The 15864-nt window shown below is 39.6% G+C and overlaps 1 protein-coding gene across 1 annotated transcript in view; it reads left to right on the forward strand.

The window, feature by feature from the left end:
• The first annotated feature begins 452 nt into the window (after positions 1-452).
• Positions 453-15864, forward strand: part of LOC121879211 (collagen alpha-1(XVII) chain-like) — a 33559-nt gene continuing 18147 nt past the window's right edge. The window contains exon 1 of the mRNA XM_042385807.1: positions 453-518. Within this exon, the coding sequence (XP_042241741.1) occupies positions 507-518 (12 nt within the window). The 5' untranslated portion in view covers positions 453-506. The remainder of the gene's footprint in view (positions 519-15864) is intronic.

The raw sequence follows: 15864 nt of genomic DNA on the forward strand, positions 1-15864 counted from the left end.
CTTAATACTGGGATAAATAATGTTCAGCAAATAAATCACTGTTCTACCATGATGTGAACACTGAAGAACATCCTTATGGTGAAGAAACGTCAGGAGTTGTGTACTAAAATACGTTACTAGGATGAAACTCCCAGCGACACATGGTAGTTTGATCGTGTCCCACAAATCTTCGTTCATACCCGGGATTACTCAGTTGATTTCGTTTCGTTCACCTCAATCATCACAAACATATTATTTTCATACTAAACACACTAGATATTATTACATATATAACTATTACAATGCTTTAGTGACAAAAATAAACTCAATTTTAACCCAAGAAATGGTTAATAAGAGTTAGAAATCAAGTCGAAGTTTTATGACAACAAAAGGTAAATAAACACGAGAGGTAGAAACGTGGCTGTGAAGGTGAGGGCAAAAACTCGTTCATTGTGAGACTTATAGACTGGACGCGTGTTGTTCGGCCTAGTAGACTACTCAGTTCCCTCTTGGATTAAACAACTCACATGGGAGCTTTGGTGAGTGCTGAAGGATTTGTTGTGTGCCCCCTTAAAAAGTGTTCCAGAGTCGATGTCTTAGCGGGAGTGGTGATGATAATGTGTTTTAGCTTCCCCTGACAGAGTGTCGGGGAAGATACGTTTTCTATAACACATGAAATGGAAAGTGAAAATATTACTTTCGTCTTCTATAAAACTTAATAACATCTCGTATATATTTTTTCCACTTATTAAAATACAAATCGCATCACTTTACATAATACTCTTTGTAAGTTTGTGCAGATGAGCCATACACTGTGTGACCTAGTTATCTCCACAAGCTGACCCCGATTTACGAGAAAGTGGTGATACAGGTTAATTAAGTGCCTTAAATAAGTGAATCCTTGCCTGGCTGTGCGTCCGTCTGTCTGTCTGTCCCTCTCTTGTTCCCTCTCACACGGAAGCAACATATTGTAGTGCTACTTATGAAGGTATTAATGCTACTTATAAATGCCCTGGACGAATACTAAAGTAACATTCAAGTGTGCTGGACGAATACTATTACTTATAAATGTCCTAGACGAATACTTTTACTTATAAATGCCCTGGACGAATACTATTTACTTATATATACACTGGACGAATACTAAAGTAATATTTAAGTGTGCTGGATGAATACTATTACTTATAAATGCCCTGGACGAATACTTTTACTTATAAATGCTGTGGACGAATACTAATATAATCTTTAAGTGCCATGGACGAATACTGTTACTTATAAATGCTATGGACGAATACTTTTAACTTACAAAGTACCCAAGACGAATACTATTATAATCTTTAAGTGCTGTGGACGATTTCTGTTACTTATCAATGCCCTGGACGACTACTGTACTATCATAAGTGTCCTGGACGAATACTTTTGTGCCCTGGACGAGTTACCAAACGTGCCCAGTAGGTCAGTGACGTAACACACCTTCTGGGAGTAACTACTGAAGGAAAATAATTATAGTTTTAGTTCTGTTACTTTGTTATAAACTTTGGTCCCGTCTGTTACTTTTTTATAAACTTTGGTCCGTCCTGTTACTTTGCTATAAACTTTGGTCCCGTCTGTTACTCTTATAAACTTTGGTCCGTCCTCTGTTACTTTGATATAAACTTTGTGCGTTGTTAAAATCGATTAAATTTATATTTTTGTTAATACTTGAGAAAATGCGTAAAACAAATTAGCATAAGTTAAATCGAGTCATAATGTTTGTTAAAAATCTCTAGTTAAAACGAGAAAAAATCCGTTAAATTAGTATTTTTCGTTAAAATTTACAAATATGATAATTGTTAAAAATCACGAGTTAGAAAAACTAAATATTATGTGATTATGGTTAATATTATGGGTTAAATTAGCAAACTGAGAACCCTGTTAAAATCATGGGTTAATTTAAAACACCGTGGGCAGTGTTAAAAATCATGGGTGACAGCTTGAAGGGTCATAGGGGTGAAGAGTTAAAAGGCAGGAATATCATCGTAAAGTCAGGGGTAAAATTAATGAAAGTTTTTAATAGTTTACTGGATTGTGTAATACTATTAAAATTATATTAAAATCTACGTTAAATTGCTAAAATGTCTGAAATAATTGGTTAATATTGATAAAATTATGTTAAATTCTATGTTAAATTGCGAAATCTTTTTATATATTTGTTGTAATGTTTAAATCTGGGTTAAATTCTAAAAATCTGTTTAGAGTTGTTAACATATGGTAAATTGTTAAGTCTATATTGTTAAAATCTGAGTACCAATGTTAAAATCTAGATGGGGCTCTCAATAAGTGTATCGAAATGTTAAAAAAATTATAATATGGGTTAAATGACCGATATATGGGTTACAATGTTAAAATTACGATGATAAATTCAGTTAAATGTTAAAATCTGTGATCAAGTTAAAATATGGCTCAATTTTTTTTTTAAATTTTAAGTTAAATTTTGAATATCGAAGTTGTTAAAATCTGCCTTAAATTACAAAATCGGGAGTAAAATGGTTAAAATCTATGTTAAATTGTGAAAATCATCGTACTCAAGAGGTTCAATCTTCGTACTCAACATTAAACCCTCGTACTCAATATTAAAACCGTGTACTCAATGGACTAAATACCCGTATTCTATATTAAACCATCGTACTCAAGGGACTCAATTTTCGTACTCAACATCAAACCCTCGTACTCAACATTAATTCCTCGTACTCAAAGGACTCAATCTTCGTACTCAAGGCATACTGGTCCATGACAAATGCTCAAACAAGTTTTAATAACAGTAATCCAATCCAATGCCAGGCGATACGAGAACACCCCCCCCCCCACACACCCCACACACGGGCAGAAAGGTGACTAATTTTGCTGTTTATTCTTATTATTATCATTTATTCTCCTCTTCCTTGTGTCTATTCTTCTCTTTTATTATCATATTATCGTTATCGCTTTGGTTGCGTCCGTCAGTTATATGGATGATACATTTAACTAACGAACTGATTTACTCACTGACGGAGAAATTTTCTAACTCAATAATTTCTGATTTTTTTTTGTCTTATTCTCTATTTATCTTCTCTCCTAAGCGCGTGTACATAAGTGTGGTTGTTTACAGTTGTTTACATAAGGTCACTTGTTTACATGTGTTTACGTAAATGTGGTTGTTTAAATAAGGTCACTTGTATATAAACTCCCCCGCCTCCTGCGCACCTGGACGATGACAAACACAAATTCCTCATTAACCTGGTAACACCTCAGTACCGTTATACACCAAGGTCAACACTCCGTCATTGTCTACACTCTTCTCAACCTAAACCAATGTCTTCTAAAAATAAACCACCTTCTAAATATAAATCTGTCTTGTAAATATAAAATAATTTTCTAAATCTAAATCTGTCTTGTAAATATAAAATTATTTTCTATATATAAATGAATCGTCTAAATATAAAATAAATTTCTAAATCTACGTCTTGTAAAATATAAAATCACTTTCTAAATCTATATCATCTAAAATAAAAATAAAAATCCTCAAAATCCACTTTCTTGTTAAAATAAATTCACTTCCATCGTTAAAAAAATATTAAAATTATAATTATTCCCTCTTAAATAAATCCAAATCACGTTCCCGTTAAAAGCAAACTCCTTCTCGTTTGTTAGTTTAATTTAACATTTTTTCCCTCGAGTTAAATATGGCAAGAGATTGTTAAAGTTTGTTGCTGTGGAATATCGTGAGGGAGTGTCGACATAATCTCTCACTCGTTATACTTACGACCAGAGAAGAGAAGGGAGAGGAGGAAGGGGAAAGGAAGGATGAACGGAGGGAAGGAAGGAGGGGGGTAGAAAGTAAGGAGGGAATGAGAAAGTTGGAAAGAAGGAGGGGGGAGAAGGGAAAGGAAGGAAGAAGGAGGTATGTGTGGAACGTCTACAAGGCATCTGAGAGACGCTATACAGATGTGATCGAAATGTCCCTGAGAAAAAAATCAATATACCCATTGTTTTACGAACCTTTAGCTTACATTGTTATATAACGTGTTCTACTTACGGTATTTAATAAAAATGGTCACTATAAAGGTCACCAAGTGTATATACCGTAAGTAATATTACGTAGAACAGGGTATAGAACAATTTAGGTAGAATAGTGAACAGTTAGTTATATTGGTAATTAATGTCGGTGCATAGGGACTTTTGGATCACCCTGAGTTCACTCCTGTCGATACCAGTTTCAAACATAGTGACTCATTTACAGGTGAGTCATAATTATAGGTGACTTATAATTACAGGTGACTCATGATTCACTTACAAATCGTGATGATAAACCAGAGAGAGAGACCCTCACGCCTACAATATATTGAAGGACCTTTGAGAATGCAGGTGGGGGGGGGGTTAGCGGTGGTAAGGATGGTGGTGGTTGGAGGTCAGGTTAGGTCAGAGCGTGTCACCACCACCGCCGCCAGGTGCTCCACTTTCCCCTTCGGCCAAGTCGTAAACACTTCGCCAGCACGAGCACTAAGCAACGCCTGTCTGAAATTTCCCTTTCACCCTGCAATGACATGCATATAGAGACTCTTCGCCAGACGATCCTGTGCCACTCTAGTATTGTAAAATAAAATGACAGGCGAAACGTTTGCCTGCACTGGCGTTCGTTCAAGGAAAAGGAGTACAATGACTGGCTTCCCTCCACACAGTTGTATAATATTAAAGACTTCCCGACTGGTTGTGTACATTGGTGTCATCTACTGTGTACACTGACGTCACCTACTGTGTACACGCGTCACCTGGTGTGTACAAGGCGGGTGTAACACGTCGCTCTGTGTATAAAGCAGTATGATAGTACTAAATCGGATACTAAGGGATTATCCGGCTATCTTGGGGACGTATAATAATAATAATAATAATAATAATAATAATAATAATAATAATAATAATAATAATACAGGAATAAGAACAACAAAAATAATAATAAAAATAATAATCGCAACAACAGCGACAATAAGAATATAACAACAACAACAACAACAACAACAACAATAATAATGATGATGATGATGATGATGATGATGATGATGATGATGATAATAATAATAATAAGCACGAAGGTAATTAAAGAAGTATAAATGAACCATCTTGACCTCACTTATCACTTTCCTTTAAGCAACGTCGTGGTGTGTATGACCTCAGGCAAGCCTATCAGTCACTCACCTCCAGTCCAGCTACAGGTGAACTTGAGATGAAATAAGCTGGGGTGACTAAGCTTCAGATGAAATAAGCTGGGGTGACTAAGCTTCAGATGAAATAAGCTGGGGTGACTAAGCTTCAGATGAAATAAGCTGGGGTGACTAAGCTTCAGATGAAATAAGCTGGGGGTGGCAAATCTTCAGGTTAAATAAGCTGGGGTGGCTAATCTTCAGGTGAAATAAGCTGGGGTTGCTAATCTTCAGGTGCTTTGTTTATTTAAGTCACGTCAAGGCGTCTTACTTGTAACTCAGGATGCCAATCAGGTCTTTCTGATGGCGTGAGAATACGATTGGCAGGGAGTGTATTGGGGTCAAATGGGACACACACACACACACACACACACACACACACACACACACACACACACACACACACACACACAGACACAGACACAGACACACACACACACACACACACACGCACACACACACACACACACACACACACACACACACAAGCGGTGAAACACGATGACCTGGATTCAGTTTACACAAGACCAGTCTGATGTAGAGCGAACCTTAGTCAGCCAAGGTCAACCGTGTAATGACTGTTTGGGACCACTGCTACCCCACTACCTCCTGCCTGCTTTTTCTTCTTCTTCCCTCCTCATCTTCCCCCCCCTCCACTCTTCCTTTTCCCTCCTCCTCTTCTTTACCTCCATACAACGCCATCTCATTCCTTCCAGCTAGAAAGTGCCTATGTTCTCACCCCCCCTCCTTCATCACCCTATCCACCTCCCACCTCCCTTCATCACCCCATCCACCTCCCCACCCCCTTCATCCCCAACCACCTCCCCACCCCCTTCATCCCCATCCACTCCCTCCCTTACCACCCCAACCACCTCCTCACCCCCTTCATCACCCTCCCTCCCCACCCAAAACCACGCTCTTTCCCACCCACACACACAACCACACCCTCATCCAGTCCCATCCACAAGCCACACCCTCATCCACACCCACCCACAACTTTCTACGATACTGGAGTCATTGAGTATCGTAATTAGTCACGTATCGTAATTGTATCTACCTGCTGACCTTCCGACTCTTGGTGTAGATTATAAGTAGACAGTAGATGAAGAGAGTTGGATATAGGTCGTAGTAGATAGTAGATAAGTGACTAAAAGTAGATAGAGTAGATGGTAGAATAGTGTTACGATGACAAGAGATCTTCCCGAGGTGGTGGAGGGGAGGAGATGGAGCGAGAGGTGGAAGAGGGAGGAAGGTGGTGGTGGAGGGGTAGTGGAGGAAGCAGTGGAGAAGGAAGAGGAATGGTGGAGGGGAGGTGGAGGAGGGATGAAAGTGGAGAGGGGTGTCAGCCGGGGGAGGGGGGAAGATGGGGGAAGGTGGAGAGAAGAGGAGGTGGAGAAGGAAGGGAGAGGGGGAGGTGGGGGTATAGGAAGGTGGAGGGTAGAAGTAAATGAGGTTAGGTACCTGATACCAGACAGTCAAGGTTTCAATAATTTCACACACAAAAAAGTTACTAAGGTCAGTAAAGCAAGTCGTGGAAGGCGCTTATCAGTGCCTTAACACACCTTCGACCTTTGGCGGATTAACCTAACTTAACCTAATCTTACCAAACCTAACCTAACCTAACAAAACGTAACATAACCTAACCTAACATAACCAAACCTAGCCTGAACTTACCTAACCTCACCTAACCTTGCCTGACACAACCTAACCTAAACCTGACCCAACCTAACCTAACCTTACTTGGATTATGCAATTCAGTATAGACAGGTTAAAGCATCTTAATTTGTACTCTCGAGAGATGTAATAATAATAATGAGAACAATAATAATAACACCTGTAGTTACACCTGAGGAATCTGGCTGCTGTATGACCTTCCCTAATGAGGAATATTGTATACTAATTAAGAGGTGGGAAGCAGGACAGGTAAAGCCTTGCTACTTCCTGCTTGACGAGAGAGAGAGAGAGAGAGAGAGAGCAATCTTCACCAGCACTACAGAACACTACTCAACCTAACCTAACCAACAAATGACCCCAATAACGTAGGCAGTGTTATTGCACAAGCGGACACCTGTTGCAGCTCACACAGGTATGACGTGTGCTTGCAAAGAGGGTGACTGAAATGCCTTATCTTGATTGGATATTATGCAACGGAACAAGAACGGCCCAGTACAGTATTGCAACCTAACCTAACCATACGAAGCCAAGAAGTTTATCTTACCGTAACCAAATGCAACCAAAATTAACCTAACCTAATCTATTGCTTCTCACTCATTTTCTTCTCCTCCTCCTCTCTCTCTCTCCCCTTTTCCTCACTTTCTCTCTTTATCCTCTTCTCCCCTTCCTCTCATCTCGACTCTTTCCCATATCTCTCGCCTCCCCCCTCCCCAACAGACGTGCCCCCCACCCCCCACTAGTAGAATAGGTCACAGGTCATGGTCAACAGGTGGCCAAACCCCGTGGGCAGGTGGAAATGCTCACCTGGGTATTCATTAGCACAGTTACCTACCTGTCGAAAAAGTGCCATTTAGGACTGGCGATTTAACGCTTAATATGCCTGGGGGGGGGGGGTTGTGATTCGGTTGAGTGGTTTTGTGAGTTTTGTTCTCAATCGGTCGAGTGGTTTTATCAATACTGTCCAAATGTCCAGAATCAATCAAGTGATTTTGTCAGTTTTGTCCAGAATCGGTTGAGTGATTTTGTTAGTTTTGTCCAGAATCGGTCATGTGATTTTGTCAAATTTGTCCAAAATCGGTCGTATAAAACCAAATAAACCACCAGCAACTAAAACCAGCATACAGTAAAAACCCAATTAAACCGACTTCCCATCATATAAACCTCCAGTCACTCACACTTCAACTGGCATAAAGACTGTCATGACTGTTATAAGAGGGAAATGCCATGAAACAGAAGACCCAATTTCCGCTTGACCTCTCATGACCTGTCTGTGGCGTTCGATAGGTCAGGTCAGGTGGGGAAGTGAATTTTAATGTGGTAATAAGACTGACGGTAACTAGAGTGTGTGCGCGTGAGGCAATTACACACACACACACACACACACACACACACACACACACACTCTCTCTGTGTGTGTTTTGTATGTCTGTCTGTCTATATACCTATGAGAAATAAGGTGTGTGTGTGTGTGTGTGTGTGTGTGTGTGTAATAATAATAATAATAATAATAATTAACGGTTTATTGAAAGAGCATGGCAGCCGGAAGGCTGAAAATATACAATTACATAATTGGGGAATGGGTCTCTTGATTTACAAATGATGTACAAGTAACATAAGTGATACAAATATGACATATAATAATTAGGTGTTGCTAATTTTTACAATGGTTGGGACTGGGCTGTTCTTGTAGCAATCAGTTCGTGCTCGTATGGGCTGGTGTGTGGCCAGGACAGTAGCTTGGGGCAATGCAGGTGTGCTCCATCCTTCAGGTTACGTCAGGTGAAGCTGTGAGGTCAGGTTAGGTCAGATCCAGTCACAATCAGTATTGCTGAGTTTTTGACCTTTTCCTTCGAGTTGAAATTGCCACTTTTCTATATCACTTGTGGGTTAATCGTCAATCTTTGCACTGTACTGTTGGTGTGAGGTTGTTGATATATCCAGATGGGAAGGAGGAGATGGGGAAGGGGAGAGCCCGACAGACCGGGCTGGCAGCTGTCTCCATGGTCAAGAGACCACGGCCGCGTTAGCGGGCAGCGCCGACTGCACACGTCCTTACCCGAAGAAGGCTGTGTGTGTGTGTGTGTGTGTGTGTGTGTGTGTGTGTGTGTGTGTGTGTGTGTGTGTGTGTGTGTTCAACAATTAAATCTGGTAAATACAATCTTTTGTTTTTGTTTTCTATAAATCTTTTTGTCTTTGTGTTTTCGTGTTTTAAATGTTAAGGTTATTTGTCCTGTTGTTGTTTTTGTTGTTCTGGGTTTTGCTTTTTTACAGTGTTACATAATACAACTAATGACAACAACAAGACAATAACAATAACAAGAACAACAACAACTACTAAACCTACCAATAGAAAAAATAACAATAACAAGAACAATAATAAGAATAATAACAACTAAACCGACAATAATTACAATGATAACATGAAAAACAATAATAACAACATCTTCACCATGACCCCAAAAGTGTAATAACATCACAAGCCACAATTACAACCCACATTATCATTCTCTCTGTCTCTGTTATTATCGCTTTATCACCCTCTTCCGTTCCTCCTATCTCCTTCCCACGCCTCACCCTTGTTATCCCTTTGTCTCTGATTTTGTTGTTTTTTTATTATAGTTATTAGTGCTGTTGTTATCATTATTATTATTATTATTGTCATTATTATCATTATTATTTTTACTATCGGTATTTTTTATTATTCTTATTATCATCATCATCATAACTACTCTCTTGTCTAATTATCATCAACATTTCGCCTCACCTTTCCTGACTGAGGTAATTATTTCTCCATATGAGAGATTATTACAACACGCCCAGCTGCCCGCCCTAACGCAGCTTTCATCAGTAATTCCTACCCCTTACTTAACCGCTTTATCGTTATTTTATCTCTATTTCTCATTCGATTAAATAATTTCTCTTTCACTTTCTCTTCTTCGTCTCTTCTACTTGTCCTATTCATCACTCCTTCCACTTTCTCTCTCTCTGCTTTCCCTTTTACTTTCTACTTCCTCTCTTCCACTTTCTCTTCTCTATAATCCCTTTCTCTCTATTCTCGTCCTTAGTTCCCCAATCTCTCTCTCTCTCTCTCTCTCTCTCTCTCTCTCACACACACACACGTAGGATGAGTCACTCCCTCAATCCCTCACCTGAAGCCTCCCATCCTACATTCACTTTCATCTTGGGGTCAAGTTCATTGGTTTCACCATTAAGAAGGCAACACCACTGTGAGCTGACACCATTAATTAACCCATTAAGGTGTCACTACGAGCTAACACCATTAAACTCCCCATTAGAATTCAAAAGCAACACGCGACAACAAAAACTCAACTGCGACGTATTCTTGGTGTTCGAGTTTTTCTACAAGTATCCCCTATTTTTTGCCCGTTTTCTATAATGAGGTTTAGAAGGTCATCAAAGAAAGTGGGTAAAGATGGCGGATATATTATGCTGTATGTAATATTAAATTCTAAAGGAAATTTTCTACGGGTTTGATTAAAGGTCACTGGTTTAAGTAATACATATTGTGGAATCTTAAGCTACACGTAATCCAGAGATATTATTATTATACTTGACTGTAATATAATGAAATAATGTTCCTGTTACTTAATACCCGTGCGATCTGTATTTCAAGAAATCTCCGGCGTTCCTTTAAAATGAAATATACTTATCGTTCCTGTTACTTAATGTCTGAATCATCTATATTACTCACTGTTGCTGTTACTTAATACTGTTACTTAACGACTGAGTGATCTGTATGAGGTATTAGGTTGGGTGTGGTCGTCAGCTTCCCATAAGGTTCACAATATTGATTTGAGTTACACAAGAGGTTGATATTCAGGTGTGGGCTGTGGTGAAGGACAGGTTAGGTTCACTGTTACCCACCCTTATGCTAACCTAACCTAACCTAACCTAATCTACCCTCGCCTTTATGCTAACCTAACCACCTACAATACATTATCTTAACCCTACATAAAAAAAGTTATCACTACATTTCTTTAACAACTAACAACAACACATCCTAATAATCCTGTGTATAAAATAATTCATCACAAGACGGAACTCAAGTAGTACACATCCTGTTCTCAAGCAAACACAATGACATCACTCTCTCAAGAACCCCCCCCCCTTCTCTCCCCATCCCCCTTCTTCTCCCCCACCCCCTTTTCCTTCTCCCCTTACCCCTTTCTCCCCCACCCCATCCTCCTCTTCTCTTCCCATCCCTCCTTCCTTCTCCTCCACCCTTCCTCCTTCTTCCTCAACTCCCCCCTTTTCCCCAACCCTCCCTCCTCCTTCCTTCTCCCCACCCTTCCTCTTCCCCTCTTCCCCCTCCCCTCCTCCCACAGCGACATTTAGACACATAAGCTGCAGACATCACTAATACCGTACGTTTCTTGATCTTTAAATTCCAATAATAAAAAAAATATTACGTACAGAAAACATACTTTAAAACACACACACACACACACACACACACACACACACACACACATTATTCATATTATATCATTATGTCTAAATCAAATGTAAGTCTGTATATTTTCAGCCACCTACTGCAACTCTATTAATAAACCGTTTATTATTATTATTATTATTATTATTATTATTATTATTATTATTATTATTATTATTATTATTTTTATTATTACACTAATATGCATGGTTTCCAATACACTAATAAAGGACATACATAAACTCTAAATAAACACACATAATTACAGTGTTTAATCAATACCTGTCATAAATAACCTTGGGTGTCGAATCTTCACGTGATCCCAACATTTAAAACAAAACCAAATCGAAACAAAAAAATATATACACCAACTAAAAAAAATCAAGCCCAAAAATACCAAAAAAATTACATACACCATCTAGTGAAATCAAGTCTTTTTTATAAGAATCAATATTTTTATAATAGGATCGGACTAAATGGCACTGGGTCTATAAAACAGGTAAAGACGTCAAGTTATATAGTCAATCAATAAACTCTGTCTCCTCGGGGTGATCGATGAACCCCATAATGAACACTGTGACTCCTGTTGTCTCGGTAGGGTTGTCAAAAACCTTCATCTGTGTCAGATTTTTTCAACCCAATTTTGTATCGATTTTTCTTGAGTGACTGGATGTAAAATTTTAAACGCATCCATTTCATAGGTGGAGGTAAGGCGGACTCCCTAACCTAACCCAATATACAGCACTTTCACCTCAATAAGCAAAGACTGTGTAATAATATAAGTGTATTTCCAGCGTTGAGTCATGAATTTGTTTTTGATGATCGGATTAGAATTTAAAGTTTTTACGTTTAATTTTGTGGGTTTTTTTGAGCAGATAAAGATTAGGCCTCCAAGAATATTTCACCTGAAGATTAGGCCTCCCAGCTTATTTCACCTGAAGATTAGGCCTCCCAGCTTATTTCACCTGAAGATTAGGCCTTCCAGCTTATTTCACCTGAAGATTAGGCCTCCAAGCTTATTTCACCTGAAGATTAGGCCTCCAAGCTTATTTCACCTGAAGATTAAGTACCCCAACCTAAACTAATTTTCATGTCATCAAATATTAGGTTAGGGTGGCTAATCTTCAAGTAAAATAAGCTGAAGTGATTAATGTTCAGGTGAAATAAGCTGGGAGGGGGGGGTGAGACCTAACCAACTCGAGATAACACTGTTGCCACACACTCTCATATAATTCTAGGTTGCCACTTTAAGGGGAGAGGTGACACGAGTGATCTTATTTTGTGTCGCTTTTTCTCCTTACGTAAATACTCGTTTGGCTGGTGCTAGTGAAAGGTGGATAGCATTTAAAACTACCACATTCTTAAATTATATCATGCTACGTTAGGTTTGATTTGGGTAGGGTAGGGTAGGGGTAAGGATAAAGTCAGGTTAGATTAAGTTAGATTAGGATAGGTTAGATTAAGTAACATTAGGTTAAGTTAGATTAGGTTAGCTTTCACTGTTACATCCCGGGATACAAAACTAACCTCAAGTTACAAAATATTAAAATACATTTCATCTCATGTACTGGGACGGGAGAGACACAAACCATGCTGAGATATTTACCACATCAGAGAACATAAGAACGTAAGAATGGAAGAAACTGCAGTGACATACTGGGCAGCCCCGTTTACACCCAACCCCTATCGCTCATATATCCATCCAACCTATATCTGAAGCTACCCAGCGTGTTCGAGTTAATGATGATGTTTGGTAACTTGTTCCACTCGTACACTACTCTATTTCCAAACCAATATTTACCAATCTCGCGCCTAAATCTAATTTTGTCTAATTTAAAACCATTGCTACGAGTTCCTTCCTGGTTGGATAGTCTGAGTACTTTTGTTACTTTGTTTAGCCCTGACCTCCATTTATACACCTCTATCATATCGCCCCTCACTCTACGTCTCCCGAGGGAGTACAAATCTCTCGAGGAGAAGACACGAGAGAGGGCGAGACAGTCTGCTAATATTGACCAATACTTTCTGTGTGCACCATGATGTAACATTCTTGTACATTGATTTCAAGCAGTTCATGTACAGGAATCATTTTGAAATTTATATAAAGTCACTCAAAAAACTATCTGTACTCGGGTGATCGATGAATTCCATAATGAACACTGTGACTCCTGTTGTCTCGGTAGGGTTGTCAAAATCCTTCGTCTGTTGTGTCATTTTTTCAACACAATTTTGTAGAGATAATATTTTTTGAGTGACTGTCTATACCTGTACCTGAAGATTGGCTATCCTAAAGCTAACTTAACCCCATCAGGTAGCGTTAGTGTGTTTAATCATCAGATGAAACAAACTGGGGATAATCTTCAGGTGATCGTATATAACTCCAAGTAATCCTCTATAACTCCAGGAAAGAGTTAATTAAAGGGACTAATACCAGGTAATCCCCTTTAACTCCAAGAAAAGGTTAATTAGATCAGTTAATCTTCAGGTAATCCTCTAAAACTCCAGGAAATAGTTTACCTAACCTCAATCTTAACTTGGGACAATAAAGTGTCACGTTGAGGCCTAGAAAAAAAAAGGAAAAAAATCAAACAGAAAGGCCACAACACAGTAACCTTGGGGGACTCTGTGATACCACTGTCCGGTACTCCAATCAATGGTGATTCTAACTTGTCATCTGTCATGTTCTGAGGAATGTCAGTTGTTTAAGATACCTGGAAGAGGAAGAGGGGGGGGGAGGTGTAGGAGGAGGAAGAGGGGGGGAAGAGGTGTAGGAGGTGGTAGAGGAGGTGGTGTAGTGGTGAATGTAGGAGGAGGAAGAGGTGTGGAGGTCCGTGGTGGTGCCTTTGAGTGGGAGGGGTTAGAGAGAGAGAGAGAGAGAGAGAGAGAGGTACAGCTTCCGTGGCTAAGACAAGCTTCAGACACTGACCTTAAACTTTGCAGTATGTCGTAAACATATTGAGCAAGCGCTTGTAGTTTCGTCTCCGTTAATGTCTGTTAGTTCCTCGTTTATCTCTCTCTCTGCGTCTCTTTGTCTATCTATATATCTTATTATTTACTCTTCTCTCTCCACACACCTTTCTCTTGTTCTATCTTTAACTCTTCCTCAACACCATGACGTCACACAGTCAAATGAGCTTCCATCTAGTAAATGTCACCCCGTGTTGACCAATAGGCGGGCAGGCCTCTTAACCCCGTCATCCTGCATCCAGACGCTCAAAGATTCATAAGATAAATATTTCCTCGGAATTGATGACGTAGAAAATGCCCAGATTAACACTGAGACTCTACCTTAACTAGATACCTTCACTTATCACCAGTTAGGAGACAAAATTAACACTGAGACTCTACCTTAAGTAGATACGCTCACTTATCACCAGTTAGGAGACAAAATTAACATTGCGAATACTTTAAAATTTCTCCTCTTTAACTCTGGCGCTAAATGAACCTAACTAGTTAAGGCAGAATCACAATAAAATTCGAATAATAATTTACAAACGCAGATTTTAAGTTTTTATCGTAAATCAAAAAAGATAGTTACATACTCTACATATAGCTTCACCTACGAGGAATCTTACGAACCTTTAAGACTCCCGACCCTGACACACTTCACCAATATCCTGATAAACTTTCAAAAAACTGAACTTAAGTTTTTGCAAATATCACGACCTTATCAAGTTCTGCAACGCAGCTTATTGCCTCACTGTGTCCCCTCCCTTCCTGCAGGTATTTTGGCCCCCTCGGGAGTGTGACCTGGTTGGTATGTCTTAATTAATGTGTGTGTGTGTGTGTGTGTGTGTGTGTGTGTGTGTTTATTATTTACGCTGAAGGGGTAGTTGAAGTAGGGTTGTTTGAGGGTGGGGTGGGGTAGGGTAGGGTAGGGCAATATACGTGTGCAAGTCAATATATGACATGTGGTATGGTACGGTGTGTGTGTGTGTGTATGATGACATGCGTATAATTACGTTGTATAATGTATACCAACAATATAACCACTAGCATAACAACACTACTGATTAATATAAATACATTATGGCTACAGGTATAACATCAACCTGGTGACAATAATATGGCAACTAATATGACTCCAGTGTGGGGACATCAGGAGGTGGGGAGGGGAGGCAGGTGTGGTGGCTGGCTGACTGGTGGTAAGACGGGCGTGGTCAAGGGGAGGAGTGGCCTTCGATACCCGGCGTGGCCTCCAATAGACTACTTTTTTAGGGCAGGGAACTCAGTAGCAATGACGAATTTCCCCACCTCCAATTTTTTTTTATACTTTCCCTTTTTTCTCTCTCGATTTTTTGTTGAGTCTGGCCAATGATGACGATGGTAAGGTGTGGGGGGGGGGGGGGGGGGTGCTGGAGGGGGGTGGTGTTGGGGTGCTGGGTGGGTGAGAATTTGAGATATGATCGAGTGTCTTTCGATTGGGATTTAAAGTTAAGGAATGGAATCACACACACACACTGAACAGGATTCCGCTTGCCTGCTGTTCCGTCTACATGTTACTGAATTAAACATCACACACACACGACTAGTCAACACCTG

The sequence above is a fragment of the Homarus americanus genome, unplaced genomic scaffold, assembly GCF_018991925.1.
Source record: "Homarus americanus isolate GMGI-L3 unplaced genomic scaffold, GMGI_Hamer_2.0 scaffold31931, whole genome shotgun sequence".
Classification (NCBI taxonomy): Eukaryota; Metazoa; Arthropoda; class Malacostraca; order Decapoda; family Nephropidae; genus Homarus; species Homarus americanus.